Raw genomic sequence first — 14887 nt, 5'->3', positions numbered from 1 at the left:
ATACCTCAAGCATAATGGAAATTATATTTTAGTTCATTTTCTTGTGAGTGCACACACATTATGTAATGTGGGCAAGTAACAGCAAAGCAATCTGACTTTCCTCTGTGTAAAGCACTCCCACCAGGTTGAGAAAGTATGCCATGGTTTTAGTGCCACTAACCAGAAAAGAATCTAGAGTAATATTCAAGTACACATCTATAAAAGGGTATATGAAAAGAAAAACCTACCAGCTTTCTCTGAACATCTTGGCACAAACTGGGTCATGAAGTAAGGAGGACTGAAAAGAAGTCTGACTACCAAACTATCAATGTGGCATTAATGCTGTCAAGAATGCAGAGAGAAAAGAAAAAAAAAAACAACAAACCAACAAAAAAAACCCCTCCAACCAAAAAAACCAACCAACCAAAGAAAATAAAAACAAAACAAAACAAAGCAAAACAAAACAAAAAAAACAACAAAACAAAACAAAAAAAACAACAAAACAAAACAAAAAAACAACAAAACAAAACAAAAACTCAAACCCACCTAACTGCAACTCCTCTAGGGAAAAATATTAGATGAAAGTGTAACGTTTTTCCAGGTGGAATACAACGCAAAATTGACTCGTTATGAAAACTCTTATCTTTCCAACTTTTCTGTAACTGCTGGAGGAAGAGGTCTTAGGAAATGAGTAGTCAAACCAGATGTCATGAGCTCAAAAGGAGATTCAACTTGCTTTGGAATTAATTCAAGGCCACAAAGGAATAAAATCAGAAACAAATAGAAGCAACTAACTTATAAATCTGGTATGCTTATTAATAAATAAAAAATGGATGTAAAAGTATTGTTAACAAGCTTTGGAGTTTGTTTGTTTGGGTGCTGGGTTTAATTTTTAAGGAAAAAAAATGTTATTACTTCTACCAGTCTGTCATGACAGTCATGATCACAGGAGCTCAGTAGCAGATATTCATGAATATATCTGATTCCTACCCCAGTCCTAAAGTTTGAAGCTTTTTAATCACAGGAAGGACCAGGTAAAAATATTTGCTTCTATCAGCAAAGAGATCCTGTTTTCATTTTTGCCAAAGGCAAGCAAAGAGAAAGATTTCTCAGGAGCCCAAAAAGCAAAGATTTCTGCCTTCAAAACTCAAGTCAGTGGCAGCCAACTGAAACTGGAATCCAGTTTCTACAGAATAAGGGTTGGCAGGAACATAAAAGGAAGTGGTATTTTTCTTTTTTTCTCTTCTCTTCCTTTTTTTACTCTATTCATTTTTGAATTGATTTGAAGTTACTCTAAGTCATCATTGTCTTCCAAGTCTTTTATCCAGTTTTTAGAAGCCATGCTGATGACACTCAAAGACCAATGCCAATCAATAAAATATACATGTAGAATATTTTAGATTGATTACTTCTAAATAGAGTATCTCATATTAAAAAAAAAATATATAGGGGATTTCCCACAAATTTTCTTTGAAATTGATTCCCTTTAAATACTGCAAATTCTTTCATTCTTCTTAGTGAAGATGCAAACTGGACAAAACAACAGTTCTTCCCTAAAGAATTATTTTTAAAATGTGTTTCAGACTAAAATAACTTTTTTTTTCCAGATAATAGCTGAAAGATCTAATATCTAGAAGAAATTCTAGGACTACAACTAATGTACAAAGTGATCTTGCCTAACACTGAGCCTGGTTTGAGTGCCTTTTTGTGTAGTAATCAGAAGACAGCAGGAAATTAGGCTTTTCAGCTACCACCAGTGTGCAATTTCTATCACAAAAACATGCTATAGCCTAATTGTGTCAATCAAGAGTGTGTTTTAGAGGAAAAAGCTGGATTACTTTCTTCGGTTGCTAGTCTATGATATGATTAATTCACAAGTGGAAGACAAACAGAGGTGGAAGAAGGGCTCTCTTTTAGGTTAATTCTTTAAGGTATGCACTTAGTTGTAAGAACTAAACAGTTCAGTGTGCAAATTGTACAACTTGCGTAGGCCCAAAGTTAGTGTAAAATAAAATTAAAGTACCAAAAATGTATTAAAAATATATTAAAAGTCTCAGCTATGTCAAACTTTAATTAAAAAAAAAAACACAAACCAAAACTTACAGTATCCCACAAAGAATTGCAATATTACATGATGTGACTTTGCAAACATCACATAAACAGTATTAGAATAATGTCAGGAAATATTTAAGGCCTTACACAGATATATGTCTTCCAAAGTTAATGGAAAAAATAATTTGTTTCATGCAAGGAGCTCAGGCACAATTTCTTTTTTCCATGTGGTCTCTCTTGCTCATGGACAATATTCCATCTAGTTCACCCAGCCTTTCAAAGCCCAAACATATTTCCAGTGTATATGACAAATATGACACATATACATATCACTTCCAGAGACACAGATATTTATCTGCTGAAAGAAATGGTCCTAGAGGCACATATTTTCATCAACCCAAAAATAACAGAATTATAGAAAAAACCCAAAGACAACACAGCAGTTTTACTATCATAAGAATTAAAGTGAAGTCTATCACAAACAGATATACTAGCAGCACCACTGATAAAATTTAAATGGAAAAATGTACTATTTTGCCTGTCAAAGAAAACAGCGTAAATTTTATGAACTATGAAAACAGTCTCAAATATAATTTCAAATGGTAGAATCTTTGCTTCAGTCAAGCAATTTAAGAAAATTGCAAAAAGTTATTTAATTCTGCAATCAGCAATGTATGTCTTCTCCTTCCTAGCTGAAAATGTCCTTGTTTCCTACTACCAGCTTGGTTTGTACTTCAAACATAAAGCAAGCCAAATTAATTGGATTGATAAAAATAATTTTTTGAGAGGAAAAAGAAGAATCTTCAGTTATGATAAAAAGTCTTAATATTTTCTCCAATAATCCAGAATTGCCATGCTTCATATATTCACTGTTAATTTAATTGTATTTCCATTTTCTCTTCATTAACTCAGAAGAACTTTTCTCAAACACACCATGAGTTTCTGCTAATTTACCTGAGAAATGTCGATTTTTCATTTGTTTTCCTGCCACATGCCTCAGGCAAGTATGTAAGTTATAAATCAATGAACCAGGTTGTTGAAAATAATTTGAATAAATTTATCATAGAGGTTGAAAGTTTAGTAGAAGTCACTCAAAAAACTTAAATGGAGCCCCTCTCACTGTTACCTAAGTGTTAATGACAATCCTGATTATGCCAGAAAGCTAACTGTAAGGTTTTAAGCAATTCACAAAATATATGTGTATATGAACATGTGTAAATACATACACACTTTCCTACAGATTCCATCTCCTGACTACAGATTTTTTTTAATTTGGGTGGGTTTTGTTTCATGTTGGCTTTTTTCCACGTAAGACATATCAGATCAAAACAAGGAAAGGGCCCTTGGAGAAAACAACAATACACTAAAATTATGATCATTTTTGAAAAGACTTAAAAAGTCATTGTACAATAAAATAAAATTAAAACTAAATAGGTTTAGAATAAATGGCCGAATCAAACCATTTTTATTTGAAACTCACTACAATATGGGCAGACATGAACAGGCCTAGAAACAGTTATCAGAGAGGTACACTAGGAATAGGACTTAAAATTGGCATTCTGTAAGAATTTGAATGGCAACAAACTGTAGACCCTAAACAACGTAGACACAATGAGCTAGCAAGAGTTACAGGTCATAAAACTACACCTGGAACAATACAGCTACTTTCCAGCCATGGAAAACAACCACTAAACTGTATTTTAATAAAAAGTCAGAAATAAAAAGGTTTAAATTATATGGAGTTTGAGTTTGGATGAAAACAGAAATCTGGACATTTCACCACTTTGACAAAGGAATCAAAGCTCAGTATTACAGAGATATTCTGATATGCTGTCATCCCTCATGGGATATGTAGTTTATTAATTGGGCCATGGAGTACCTTAAGCCAAAGGCTTTGTAAAGCAGCACACAGTGTGAAGGCTGAAGCAGGCTCTCTGAACCCTTTAAATACTCAGTGGAGCAATGGATTAAGGTCTGATAAAAAATAGGAACAACTGCATAGGCCATAGGATGAGATTGATATTCCCATTTAGCAAATTTGAAAAAGGTATGGAAAAGGACTAGATTTTCCCACCAAAAAGGCCAAGCAGGGAACAACTCCAGGGTGGTCTCCTACCAGACAGAGGAGGACACTGCTCCCTGACATGGAGGCAAACTGATAAATTGCTCTATCATCTCTTAGTAAAATAGTAGACTGAGTCTGAAATGTCTCATCAAAGTGGCTGCATCCTAGGTGGCAGAGGGCTCAGTATATTCACAGAAAGGAAAGGACAATAGCTTCTGTTAATAAATACACCAAATTAGATATACATGGAAACAAGTCTTTCTAACTATGGAAGAAATTTTTTTCCTGTAGGATGAAGAACAGAATCCTGGAAAGAATGGCATTTTTTCACTGAATTTTAATAACCAGTTTCAAAATCTAAATACAAAAATAAAACTTTAAAGTTTAGATGTTTTCCTAAAATAACTAGCAATAAGAAGAGGAATTATGTTTCAGATTTATAAAGGCCAATTCCATTGGGGAAAAATTACATTAAGTCAGGAAAAAACATATGACCTATTAAAATCTTTTGTTGCAGCTGCACAATAGAAGAAATTGCACATAGAAGGTCTTCATATGCAGTTATAAAAGAGATCAATTCCCCTATTGTATTCTAAGATAAGTGCAATCTTTTTCTTATCAATGCAATATACTTCTTAAAAATACTTAACTAGAAATAGATCAACAGCAATTGAATTTACAGATATAAATATTCATTTATTCTAATTTTTTCTAATATGACCTACATACTCGAATACATCAGTGGAACAAAGATAGTATGCAGTTCCACGCTTGTCAAGTTTGTAAAACAGTAGTTGACTTCCATTTTATTTTGTGTTTTAGTGACCTCTGGTGGTTACATTCAAATGAAACTGCTGTTCCCCGCTTCCCTGGGAAAAAACCTTAGAAAATCCAAAACATTAATTTTGCAAAGACAAATAAATTAAAGGCTTTTGGCATGCATTATGTTAAAGTTTACTTTAGCCTGTAAATGAGGTTGAGGCTTCTTTTCTTTCCTAAAGTCTTTCTGCCTCTTTAGGGATTAATGCTCCTACTACTTGTAACAAAAAATGTAATGGTACAGATTCAACCTCAAGAATAGAGGAGTTATCTTTAAATAAATGTCTAAGCGGCAGAAGGCAGTAGGGGGTAGAAATAAATAGTCAGTTTTCTAATATGTAAGGGCCAGCAGTGGTAACCTGCACGAGTCTCCTGTGCTACTTTAAAAGTACAAAAGAAAACACAAGTAAGTGATGAGTGTATAACGAGGTAACAAAAAAAACTGCAAAAGGGCCATGGCTGAGTGATAACAACTGGAAAGAAAACTTGACCTAAATAGCATGGTACACATATGGGGCAAAAATAATTCCAGAATCGCATGTTCACAAGCTCTCAATTGACTTTTCACACTTGGGAACAAATTTTGGAGCTAAAGAAGATCACTTCTATTTAACAGGTCAAAAAACCAGTTATCAAATCAAATGAGAAGTTACTAGGAATGGAAAAGGAAAGAAAACACAAAAAACCCTACCAAAAGACAGATCTCCTCTATCTTCAGACTGTAAGACCTGGATCTGTCATTTTAGACCTGGAGTGTCATTTTAGATTATTTTATTGAGCTCAAGACACAGTTTGATTTTGACATTTCCTAAATCACAGCAGCCACCAATAAACTTTACCCTGAGAATCAGATGGTTCATATGAGAGGATAAATTACAGCATTATATTTAATACTGTACATAATGCTAATAGAAAGGTTTGCTTTGTGGTGGGTTTTTTTAAGCATCACACAACAATAAAAGCTGGCAGTTAACAGGAATGTTAGCTGTCATATTAATCTGTGAGTTCAATCAACTCACAGATCCCTCTGAAGGGAGCAGAGGGGAATACAACTCTAGATGCAAAATTCCTAAATGACTCCTTCCTATTTTTCCTATAAATTAACTACTGAGTTTTGTGTACTGCCTACAGTTATTTGATTTTAAATTACACATGCAAAAATAAATTTGAAGACATGAAAATATTATAATTCAATGTTTTTTTACTCAGTCTAATTTTGTGTAAGGACTAAAATATTTTTTATTTCAGAGGTATTATTTGAGAGAAAAAAAATTGGAATGAATATCATTTTTAAAAGCACAGTAAATGCATTTTTAACTCAGACTTGTTAATTAAAAAAAAATCCCATTTTCCTCAATGAATGCATAAAAATTAATTTTAATTAACATAAGAATGGGGCCAGAAAGTTAAAATTAAAATTAGTTTTCTTTTCTAGTCCTTCAGTTTAAATGTCACTGGTCTTGGACTTAGTTTTTGAAGTATATGGATACTTCTAAAAATGCTAAACTCCATTTGTGAAGTTACTTGTATGTTCAAATTAAAAAAAAAAAAGCACTGGAAACATTTTGAACAAAATAATATTACAGTTCAATGTACAACTACTTCAATCTACTGCTTTTAAATATAAAAGGTGACTAGGATATGTGTTTTCTGGTGGAAACTGTGAAGCTAGGGAAACTATTGCTAATTGTATTAGTGCTTACCACCTGAACAAACTCCTGAAGCCAAAAGCCATATGGTCATCTCAAAATTACTTTTGAGTATTTTAACTTTAAAAAGTTAAATATCAGAAAAAAATCTGCCACATAAAAGAGCATACTTAAATTGTGACCTGGAATTCAATTGCTGTGAAACTGTCAGTATTGAAAGACTTTGACCAAACTTCAGTGGCTGTAACTATAAGGTCTTTTGCCCCACTTTGGAACTTAACAAAATAAACAGCAAACCCTAGGTAACAACAATAACGTTTTGAGTTCAGTTTTCACTACAGTATGGCTATGTTAAGCAACATAGCAAAATAATCACAATCATTTCTAAGAAGAAAACAGAAGTATCTAAACCAGCAAAAACTTACTTAATTGCATTTCCAAAAGAGTCAGGTATTAACCACTAATTGTATGTTCCTACACCAGATCTGCACAGCACACAGGCATATTTACAGCTTGTGGTTAGCAGTTGGGTCTTACATTCAAACACCCATTAAACTGAAGTTCTGACTTCACCTCATGAAGAAGAAATGATGTCACATTCACACTTGAAACACACATTAAATAGCACATTCCGTCAAGATTTTGCAATCTGTCACATGCAAGAAAAGGACAGTAAAACCACTTAATCTAATCAGTCTTTTGTTTAAGTCAACTACTGACCATATAATATCATACAAGAATTAAAAATACTTTTCTTCTCCAAAGAAAATTACTTGCCCTTCATTTCACACATTCTTTAAGAACTGTGAGAAATCTCAAATTAGATCCATCTCAATAAATTCTTTTTTGAAAAAAAGATCTCTAAGAATCAGTTGTACTATTTTATACTAATTGCAACAATTACATTTCAGGATAAGCAAATGTGTCAACAGTTTTTTCATTCTACATGCATAAAAAGTACGACAGTGACTACCTAATTTTATGACAAAGAGAGGAAAATGCTAGTTTTATCATTTAGCGTTAAAAAAACTCCCTGCTGAAAATTAAAAAAAGTTACCTCAGAAACAGGTACATTTTCTCCAAGTTCAGATGTGTGTAATGCCAGTAAACCAATCACTCGAGCAACGTTAGCACGTCTGTGTATCAAATAAATATTTTATAGGTGCAGGAAATATATTTACAAAATATGACAAAAACAATTACATCTTGTTTATATTCTACACAGGTTGCTAAGGGCAGAAAAATTTGACATCCTATTTACAGCTCAGATTTTCTTCTTATTTCTATTTTATTTGTATCAACAAGTTTTTTCAGTGTTTCAGCCTAATTTAACACTAAATATATGCATAAAGACATTTCTATCCTCTAGCTCTGAAGTGTGAAGTTTCTTTAGTTTGTTAGGATTACTAATAGTCACGCTCATGTTTAGTTTTTATATAATAAAGAAAACCCCTACATTTAATTTAGACTTTTCAGGAGAGCTGACAAAAAGAAATTAAGTCTCAGCAAATCAGTTTTCAATGTTCAATGGAAGGAAAACATTGGAATAATAAAATCAACGTTTATTAAACAAACAGCAGAGGGCACTATCACATTGAACTATTCCTGACAGGTGTTGGGGGGGAAAAAATAGTCACCATTATGGTTACTTTACTCTATTGTAGTTTGGAGTTATTTTGTTCAGTGATTTTAAGTAACTCTATTTGATACACTAAGTTCTGTATTATCTAGATAAAAATTTTTAGAGTTTCTACAATCTTTGGTACTGTAGAATAGCAATATATTAATTCAGTGCTAAAAATATTCCATTTTATATCATCATACTGCCAGTCAGATACCAGAGCAGTCTGACAGGTTAAAAACTTCTCAAATAACCTGTTAACAAATATCTTTAATAAAATTCAGTGACAAGTCTGTATTTGAACATATAAATTTAAAAGAGCTGTTACTTACATATCCCAGTTTGTGGCTGTACGCAACTGCTGTATCAACATAGGAAACTATTGTTTAAAAAAGATAAATAAACATCAGTGAATTTCAATGATATGATAGTTCAAAATTATAAACAGGAAATCAAAATATCAGTAATTTCATAAAAATGTATTTAGATAGAATTTTCTAAGAGTATCATCACAGACAAATACGGCAGATAATGTGCAAACACTGATTAAAGAAATCAAAAATAAAAAAGCCTGAATGGAAAAATACAATTTTTTTCTATATTTTTGCCTTAAACTAAACTATTAAACACATATCTGAATGTCAGAATTCTTTTTTCATTCTGAATAACACTATTTAGAGAAAAAAGGTCTGATTTTTTTTCACCAACAAGTACAGAGATCAGCATATAAAACAAATATTAAATGATTTTGTGAATCTGTATCAAAATACTTGGCAAATACCAGAATAATGAATGTTAACATATATAATCAGCCATTTAGGAACCAAACTTCATAATTACTAGCTCAATTCTAAAATGTTCTGTTAATTGGCTATTTAGTTACTGGATTATTGCTCCCCTTGCTCCAAATTTTCCAGTGATAATAGAACACACCTTCCAGCAATTCTTTTTCTGGTTTTCACGAGAATACTATGGCATAAGACCTACCACTGTTTGTAACCTAAATGCTCTTCCATCTGATTTTCTGGCAGTGCAATTTTGTCTTTAGTATCTTATATCTAACAATAACACATCTCAGCTTTTAACTTAGGTACCTTATTACAAATGTAGGAGAGTAAAGTAGCTTACTTCCTATTAAATAAAATATGCTCATCTTAGGGTATCTTTTGTAATACCTTTATATAAGGGGGGACGGGGGGGTTAGTCTGTTTCTCTTCTGCACATGCAAGACTTGAAGAAATATGTTAAACCACTACAAAGCATACTACTAAAATTGTTCATCTGGTAGAACATAGTTTTTAAAACGTGAAACCCCAAAACAGGTTCTTCACAGAGCATGGTCACTGCTTGAAGCCCTGTTTACTGAAAGTTTTACTGCCTGTTCTTTAGAAGGCTTTCTTGCTATTCTTTACAGACATATGGCCAAATAAACTTAATTTAACCATTAATATATGAACTCTTTACAGTATCCTCTGCCACATAATGATTTAAAAAGACTAATTTTTCATCATACATTATCTTACACTCTTCATGAAGGTTAGTTTTCAGTTTTTACCCCAACATTAACAAAACTACATGTAAACGTATGTGAAATCTAAGACAAAGAGTTAGTTTCCCTCAGGTCTTTTAAAAAACCTAACATGGAATTTAATTTTTTGGGTTTTTTTTTTTTTTTATCAACATCGTGTTTTTGCCAGTACACCACTGACTTTTTCAACTATAATAAAAGCAGCTAATTTTTGATACAATGGCAAATATGTAAACCATGCTGATTCCTTCAAAGCTTTATTACTTACCAGCAGAGAGCTAATTAGCCTGTTTGCAATCTCCTTGTGGACAACCAAAGTGCACAGATAGTACAGTAAGTTCAGTTTAGAACGTGTTGCTCCTATATTTTTCTCGCTGGAATCAAGCAGGGAACATATTCTTTTCAGGAAGTTATTCCAGTCCATTTCTTTCATAGATGACAGCTTCTCAACTAACCAGAAAACAAGTAGTTAAAGATAATGGATCTGTGATGTAGCTTTAACACACTACAAAGTAATATCACCATGAATAATTCCGAAGTTTGAATCTAATTTTAATTTTATGACTTAAAATATTAAAGAAGCATGTTAGAATTCATGTCTGAAGGTTATAGAAATCAAAACAGAAGTAAGAAGAGAAATAAAGGATTAAAATTCAGAAATAAAAGCCTCAAAATACTTCCGAAAGTGCAAACCTTCTAAATCCTTTTTTTAAGGGAACATTTATTTGCATTATATTTAGGAAAGGTAGCAGTACGAATTCTTATTAAGTGCAGTTTCCTGTAAGTAAATTTGAGGCAAAACCTAACAAAAATCAGTGAAATCTCCTCACAGTAAATAAATTGAAAACATGTATAATCACTCATACAGGTAGGTATCCACCTAGCTAAGCCTTAGCAAATCAGGACATGGAAGACTTCTGAAGGAGCACAAAGAAATCAAGTCACATGGACAATTTACATATATCCTGTGGTTCAATTTCTTGACCACTGCACATAAATTGAGATTTTTTTCAGACTTCCTTATGAGCCTCAACAGTTAATTTCAATCTAGCAGCCATATATTCCCCTCAGTTTTGGTAGTTATTTATTAATAACTTATCTGCCATCCTGATATGCTCCAGTATAGACAATTTAAAAGTATGTTTTCTGTCTTTTATGCCAGTTTTACATTTAAATAACAACACCTTCTAATGCAGGAAAATATGCATGAGTAGAGGTGAAAACAGGTTTGGCTTTCAGGTATTCATTTAAATTTTTCCATATTATCTTTAATCATTACTGATGAGCAGCATCAAATTCAGTATCTTCAAAAACAATCAGAAAGTTGTCCAGAAGAAAGCTACAACTCTGAAAGCATTACAACAATAAAAAACACTGTCCCATATTAAATAAATACTGACAACAGTTAAACATATCAGAACATCAATGTGATAACTACTTAAATGTAATAGGGAATTTAATATTCCCCTTAGGCACTGAAATCTGATAATTTTTGGATTAATAAAATTAAAAGTATTTTCAGTTACAATCTTCACTAGGAGATCGAGGAACATTGTGTTCCTTTCCAAATATAAAATTTTTTCAACAAATTAACTCTTCAAAATGCATACTTTATAGAAAGGAAAGATGAACTCTTATCCCTAGGAGGAGATGCTATGTGAAGTCTAGAAGGATATCTGGCTGATATCCCTCTTCAAGCACAGTCCAGTATTTGCCTTAAAAAGGCTAGAGGAAATGTTCCAGGGGAAAAAATGTTACACTCATGACAATGAGCTGACTTTAGTTTTCAGAAATATTTCTTGACATTGAAAATTAACAACAACAAAAAGACAAACCTCAAACAATTTCACATTATCTTTCGGGACATGAGTGCTGTAACATTTCATTATTAAAGGTGGGACTGGCAAGGCTACCTAGTATTGTGGCTGACTAACACTGTACTTTTTAAGATCCTGTTCCCACTTGCTCACTTGCATTTATCAAGTTTTAATATATTTGGTTGAATATTTCCGTTTCAATCTCTCAGTCGGAAAAAAAATATGCTGATTTTCCCACACTAAACACTGATGACTGCCTCATGGCAAAAGTTTTGAGTATGGGCTTGTAACTCAAGAAAGCAGATGAGAAAGGAGTATCATTCAAGTGTTTGTACTTGAAAAGGCTACTCAAAATTGGTCTAGCTAAAAATATTGAATAAACAACTATAGTTTCAGAAAAAGTAAGAGTTCTGAAACTGGGGCCATGTATAATCTACAAGGAGAGGCTACAGATTTTAGAAAAGTGAGTTACTGCAGCACATGCACAGCTTGTTAGAATCTTCAGCAGATCCGTACCTGAATATGCTGGTATATGTAAAGTTTTCGGGTCAAATCTAACTGGTACTTGCTTCATTATCTGGAAAAAAACCAAACACATTACATCTAGTTTTAATACATTTCTAGAAAATCTCTAAGTAGTTGAATGTGAGAATACAAAGATGCAAAATTTATACAGGATGGGTGTACATGCTACTGCTCATTACTGAGAAATTTTCCACTGTTTTCTGGTATGTAGTTCTTCCAAACAAGTATCTGAGATTTAACTCTTTGGTTTTTATATAATTATGTTGCTAGTATTTCCAGTTCATTGATTTTTAAAATGGGGTTACAAAATCACAGGACTTTTTCAGTTTAAATTTTTACTTTGCTTGTATGCAGAGAAAACTTGCATTTGGGTTTCAAAAGCTACCAAAAGGAACTATGCAGGTGACAGCTCACAAAAAGTTTTAGCAATTCATTTCCATACAGTAAATACACGTATATATATTTACTAGACCATTCCTGAATATAAAAAGTTGCAATTATCAACAGCTAATTATTCATAAGGTATAAGGATTTTTTCCTTGCAAAACCATAATTTTCTTGTAGATCATGAAATTGGATGAGTGCTCAGTAGCTGAGCGTTTTGAGTAAAATTTTCAGTAAATAAAGAACTTTCAAAAAGGTAACTGAGTAATGTAATTTAGCCACTGACAGATGAAGTCTAAGTGTAAGTAGAGAGCTATTTTCTTAAAAAGGGTTTCAATTCCACAGATCTGAAGAACACAGGGAAATTTTACAATTTAAGCTGATCAGCTTTTAAGAGTCTGCCAGCATCTAGCAAATCCCTTTTCAGGAGATTAAATTGCAAGCTCTTCAGATTTACCAGGTGTCAGTATCATCCTTTAGTCTGAAAAGCAGACTGAAGAGTCATCACCAAGCAGGCAGTAACTTTGATTACGTGTCCCTGGAACTTAGTGGGCTATTTTGCATTAATTCTGAGTTTGGCATTGCATAGTAAAGAGATTGGCCTACATGTGTACATGAATATGTGCACCTACCCCTAATCTCATCTCTTATACTTGTAGTAAGAAGCAGTGAAGGACTAAGGCTTTGTGTCAGAGTCCTGAGGCAGAACTGAGAAATTAAGAGGGGTAGCATTCAAATACATAATTACCTTTAAAAGTCTCCACTAGGAACAATGTCTCTCATCCCAAACATATTAAAAGGGTATTATTTGGTAGTTACTAATCTAGCTGTGTAAGACTTTTAGTTTCTGAAAGTGTTAAGAAATCCATTAAAACAAACCAAAAGAATTCTTAATACTAAACCAATAGAGCCACTAAAAGCTATGAGACATTCCTAATGAGTTTAGATGCTTGCTTCCAATGAAAAATCTTGCATTCCCCACATCAACAATTTACTGAGTAAAGTTGCTAAGACTACTTTATGTTTTCTGGCGTAGAAACAAAAGCAAGACTAAAGGGGCTCTTGCCTATCATTCTTTCTACCTATCTATCATCTGCTTATAAATGTATATTGCACTGTCATTGCAGTGCAGAGCACTGATTCTTTTTTGTTTGCTCTTCACTGTCAAACTTAAGTGTGAATTCGCTGCTCAGGAGACTCGTTGCAAATTATTAGCACATTAGAATCCATATGACAGAAATGGAATGAACATTTATTGTAACCTCAGGTATTCTTTAAGAGAGAAAATCAGGTCATGCTGAAAAGAAGCCTTATCACAGTTGACGTCTAAAGAGTAATAAATGTTACTCTGTAAAAGTCTAACTCCTAATTTAGAAGGCTTCAAAGATGGCTTCATTTTGAGTATAACAAACCAAAACTTGGTGTTCAGATATCAAAGCAAGTTATCAGTAAACAAATTACAAAAGCACTGAACACAGCATTTAGTAGCTTTTATTTCTTGTAAGATATTATTTAATATTATTATTCAATCCCAAAATAACTCATTCCTCCAAATTAGCAACACAATAGGATATAAAGACTGCCAAAAATCGCATGAGAGCTTGCCAGATAACTGGGTGGAACTGCTTTAAAATGAGAACTATAAAATACAGGAAAGAAGTTTCACCCTGATTAAAAATTTATCTGCAAAAATAGTCTCAAACACAAGTTCCTGAATCTTATATTTTGTTTTGCTATACCTTTGGATTGTCAATGATTGGTGTCACGATAAGATCAGATTCAGTGTAAATGAGCTCTTTCAATTTTGACTCCATATCCTGCTGACTTGAGCACATATTTTCAGCCTAGAACAAGTTTTTTTAAAAAAAATTGTTATATACCAAAAGAAGAGTTAATTCATGTTTATTCACAAAATATTTCATTTCAAATTACACCAAGCAGCCTGGCCATGGAAACATATTCTAACTTGCTTTTTATTTATGTAATAGCAGATAGGACCAACTAAAAATTATGGTAAGAGAAACAGAGAGGAAGAAAAAGCATTAGGTCAAAATGTAGGTCAAATTGAGAAGAAAGAAGATAACTTGTCTTTTATGCAATAGGGCAAAAAAAAGGAGACTAAGAATCTTTCTTAACTCCTGCATCTGAAGTCCAGCAAATATTTTTTTCAAACAACTTGAACACTTAATTATGGAAGGATACAAAAGAAAGTTAACTTTGCCATAGACTTCAGGTTAAGTTTTTAACTGTAGAGATACCATCATCCCTCAATATCAACTTTCTACTCACTTTTTTCAAGCACGAATCTCCTTGTGAAGAATTTTCGATTGGGACAGTAGTAGTATCACATAGTTCTACTGCAGAGTTAGTTCTAGGAGTGGGACGAGAACTTCAGCAAAAGAAAGAAAAGAAATTAAAACCCAATAAGGGATACAGATTAAGTTTCAT

The 14887-nt window shown here is 32.8% G+C and overlaps 1 protein-coding gene across 25 annotated transcripts in view; it reads right to left on the bottom strand.

Annotated features, from left to right (window-relative positions):
- The window catches only part of ULK4 (unc-51 like kinase 4), a 227023-nt gene that overhangs the window by 193327 nt on the left and 18809 nt on the right, over nucleotides 1-14887 (bottom strand). For 20 of the 25 annotated variants that reach the window (XR_015803985.1, XR_015803992.1, XR_015803997.1 and 17 more), the window contains 6 exons: nucleotides 14729-14828; nucleotides 14179-14283; nucleotides 12047-12107; nucleotides 9982-10163; nucleotides 8518-8564; nucleotides 7622-7700 (listed from right to left, as the gene is read on the bottom strand). Coding sequence is in view for 20 of the 25 variants with exons in the window: in XM_088165595.1 (XP_088021721.1) it covers nucleotides 7622-7700; nucleotides 8518-8564; nucleotides 9982-10163; nucleotides 12047-12107; nucleotides 14179-14283; nucleotides 14729-14828 (574 nt within the window). In the remaining 5 variants the exon portion in view is untranslated. The remainder of the gene's footprint in view (nucleotides 1-7621; nucleotides 7701-8517; nucleotides 8565-9981; nucleotides 10164-12046; nucleotides 12108-14178; nucleotides 14284-14728; nucleotides 14829-14887) is intronic. The other 5 variants (XM_088165620.1, XM_088165586.1, XM_088165615.1 and 2 more) reach the window with 1 other exon arrangement.

Source organism: Sturnus vulgaris, chromosome 1 (assembly GCF_052056855.1).
Source record: "Sturnus vulgaris isolate bStuVul1 chromosome 1, bStuVul1.hap1, whole genome shotgun sequence".
Lineage (NCBI taxonomy): Eukaryota > Metazoa > Chordata > Aves > Passeriformes > Sturnidae > Sturnus > Sturnus vulgaris.
Note: the sequence above shows the minus strand (reverse complement) of the source record. Positions and strands in the feature narration are given on the sequence as shown.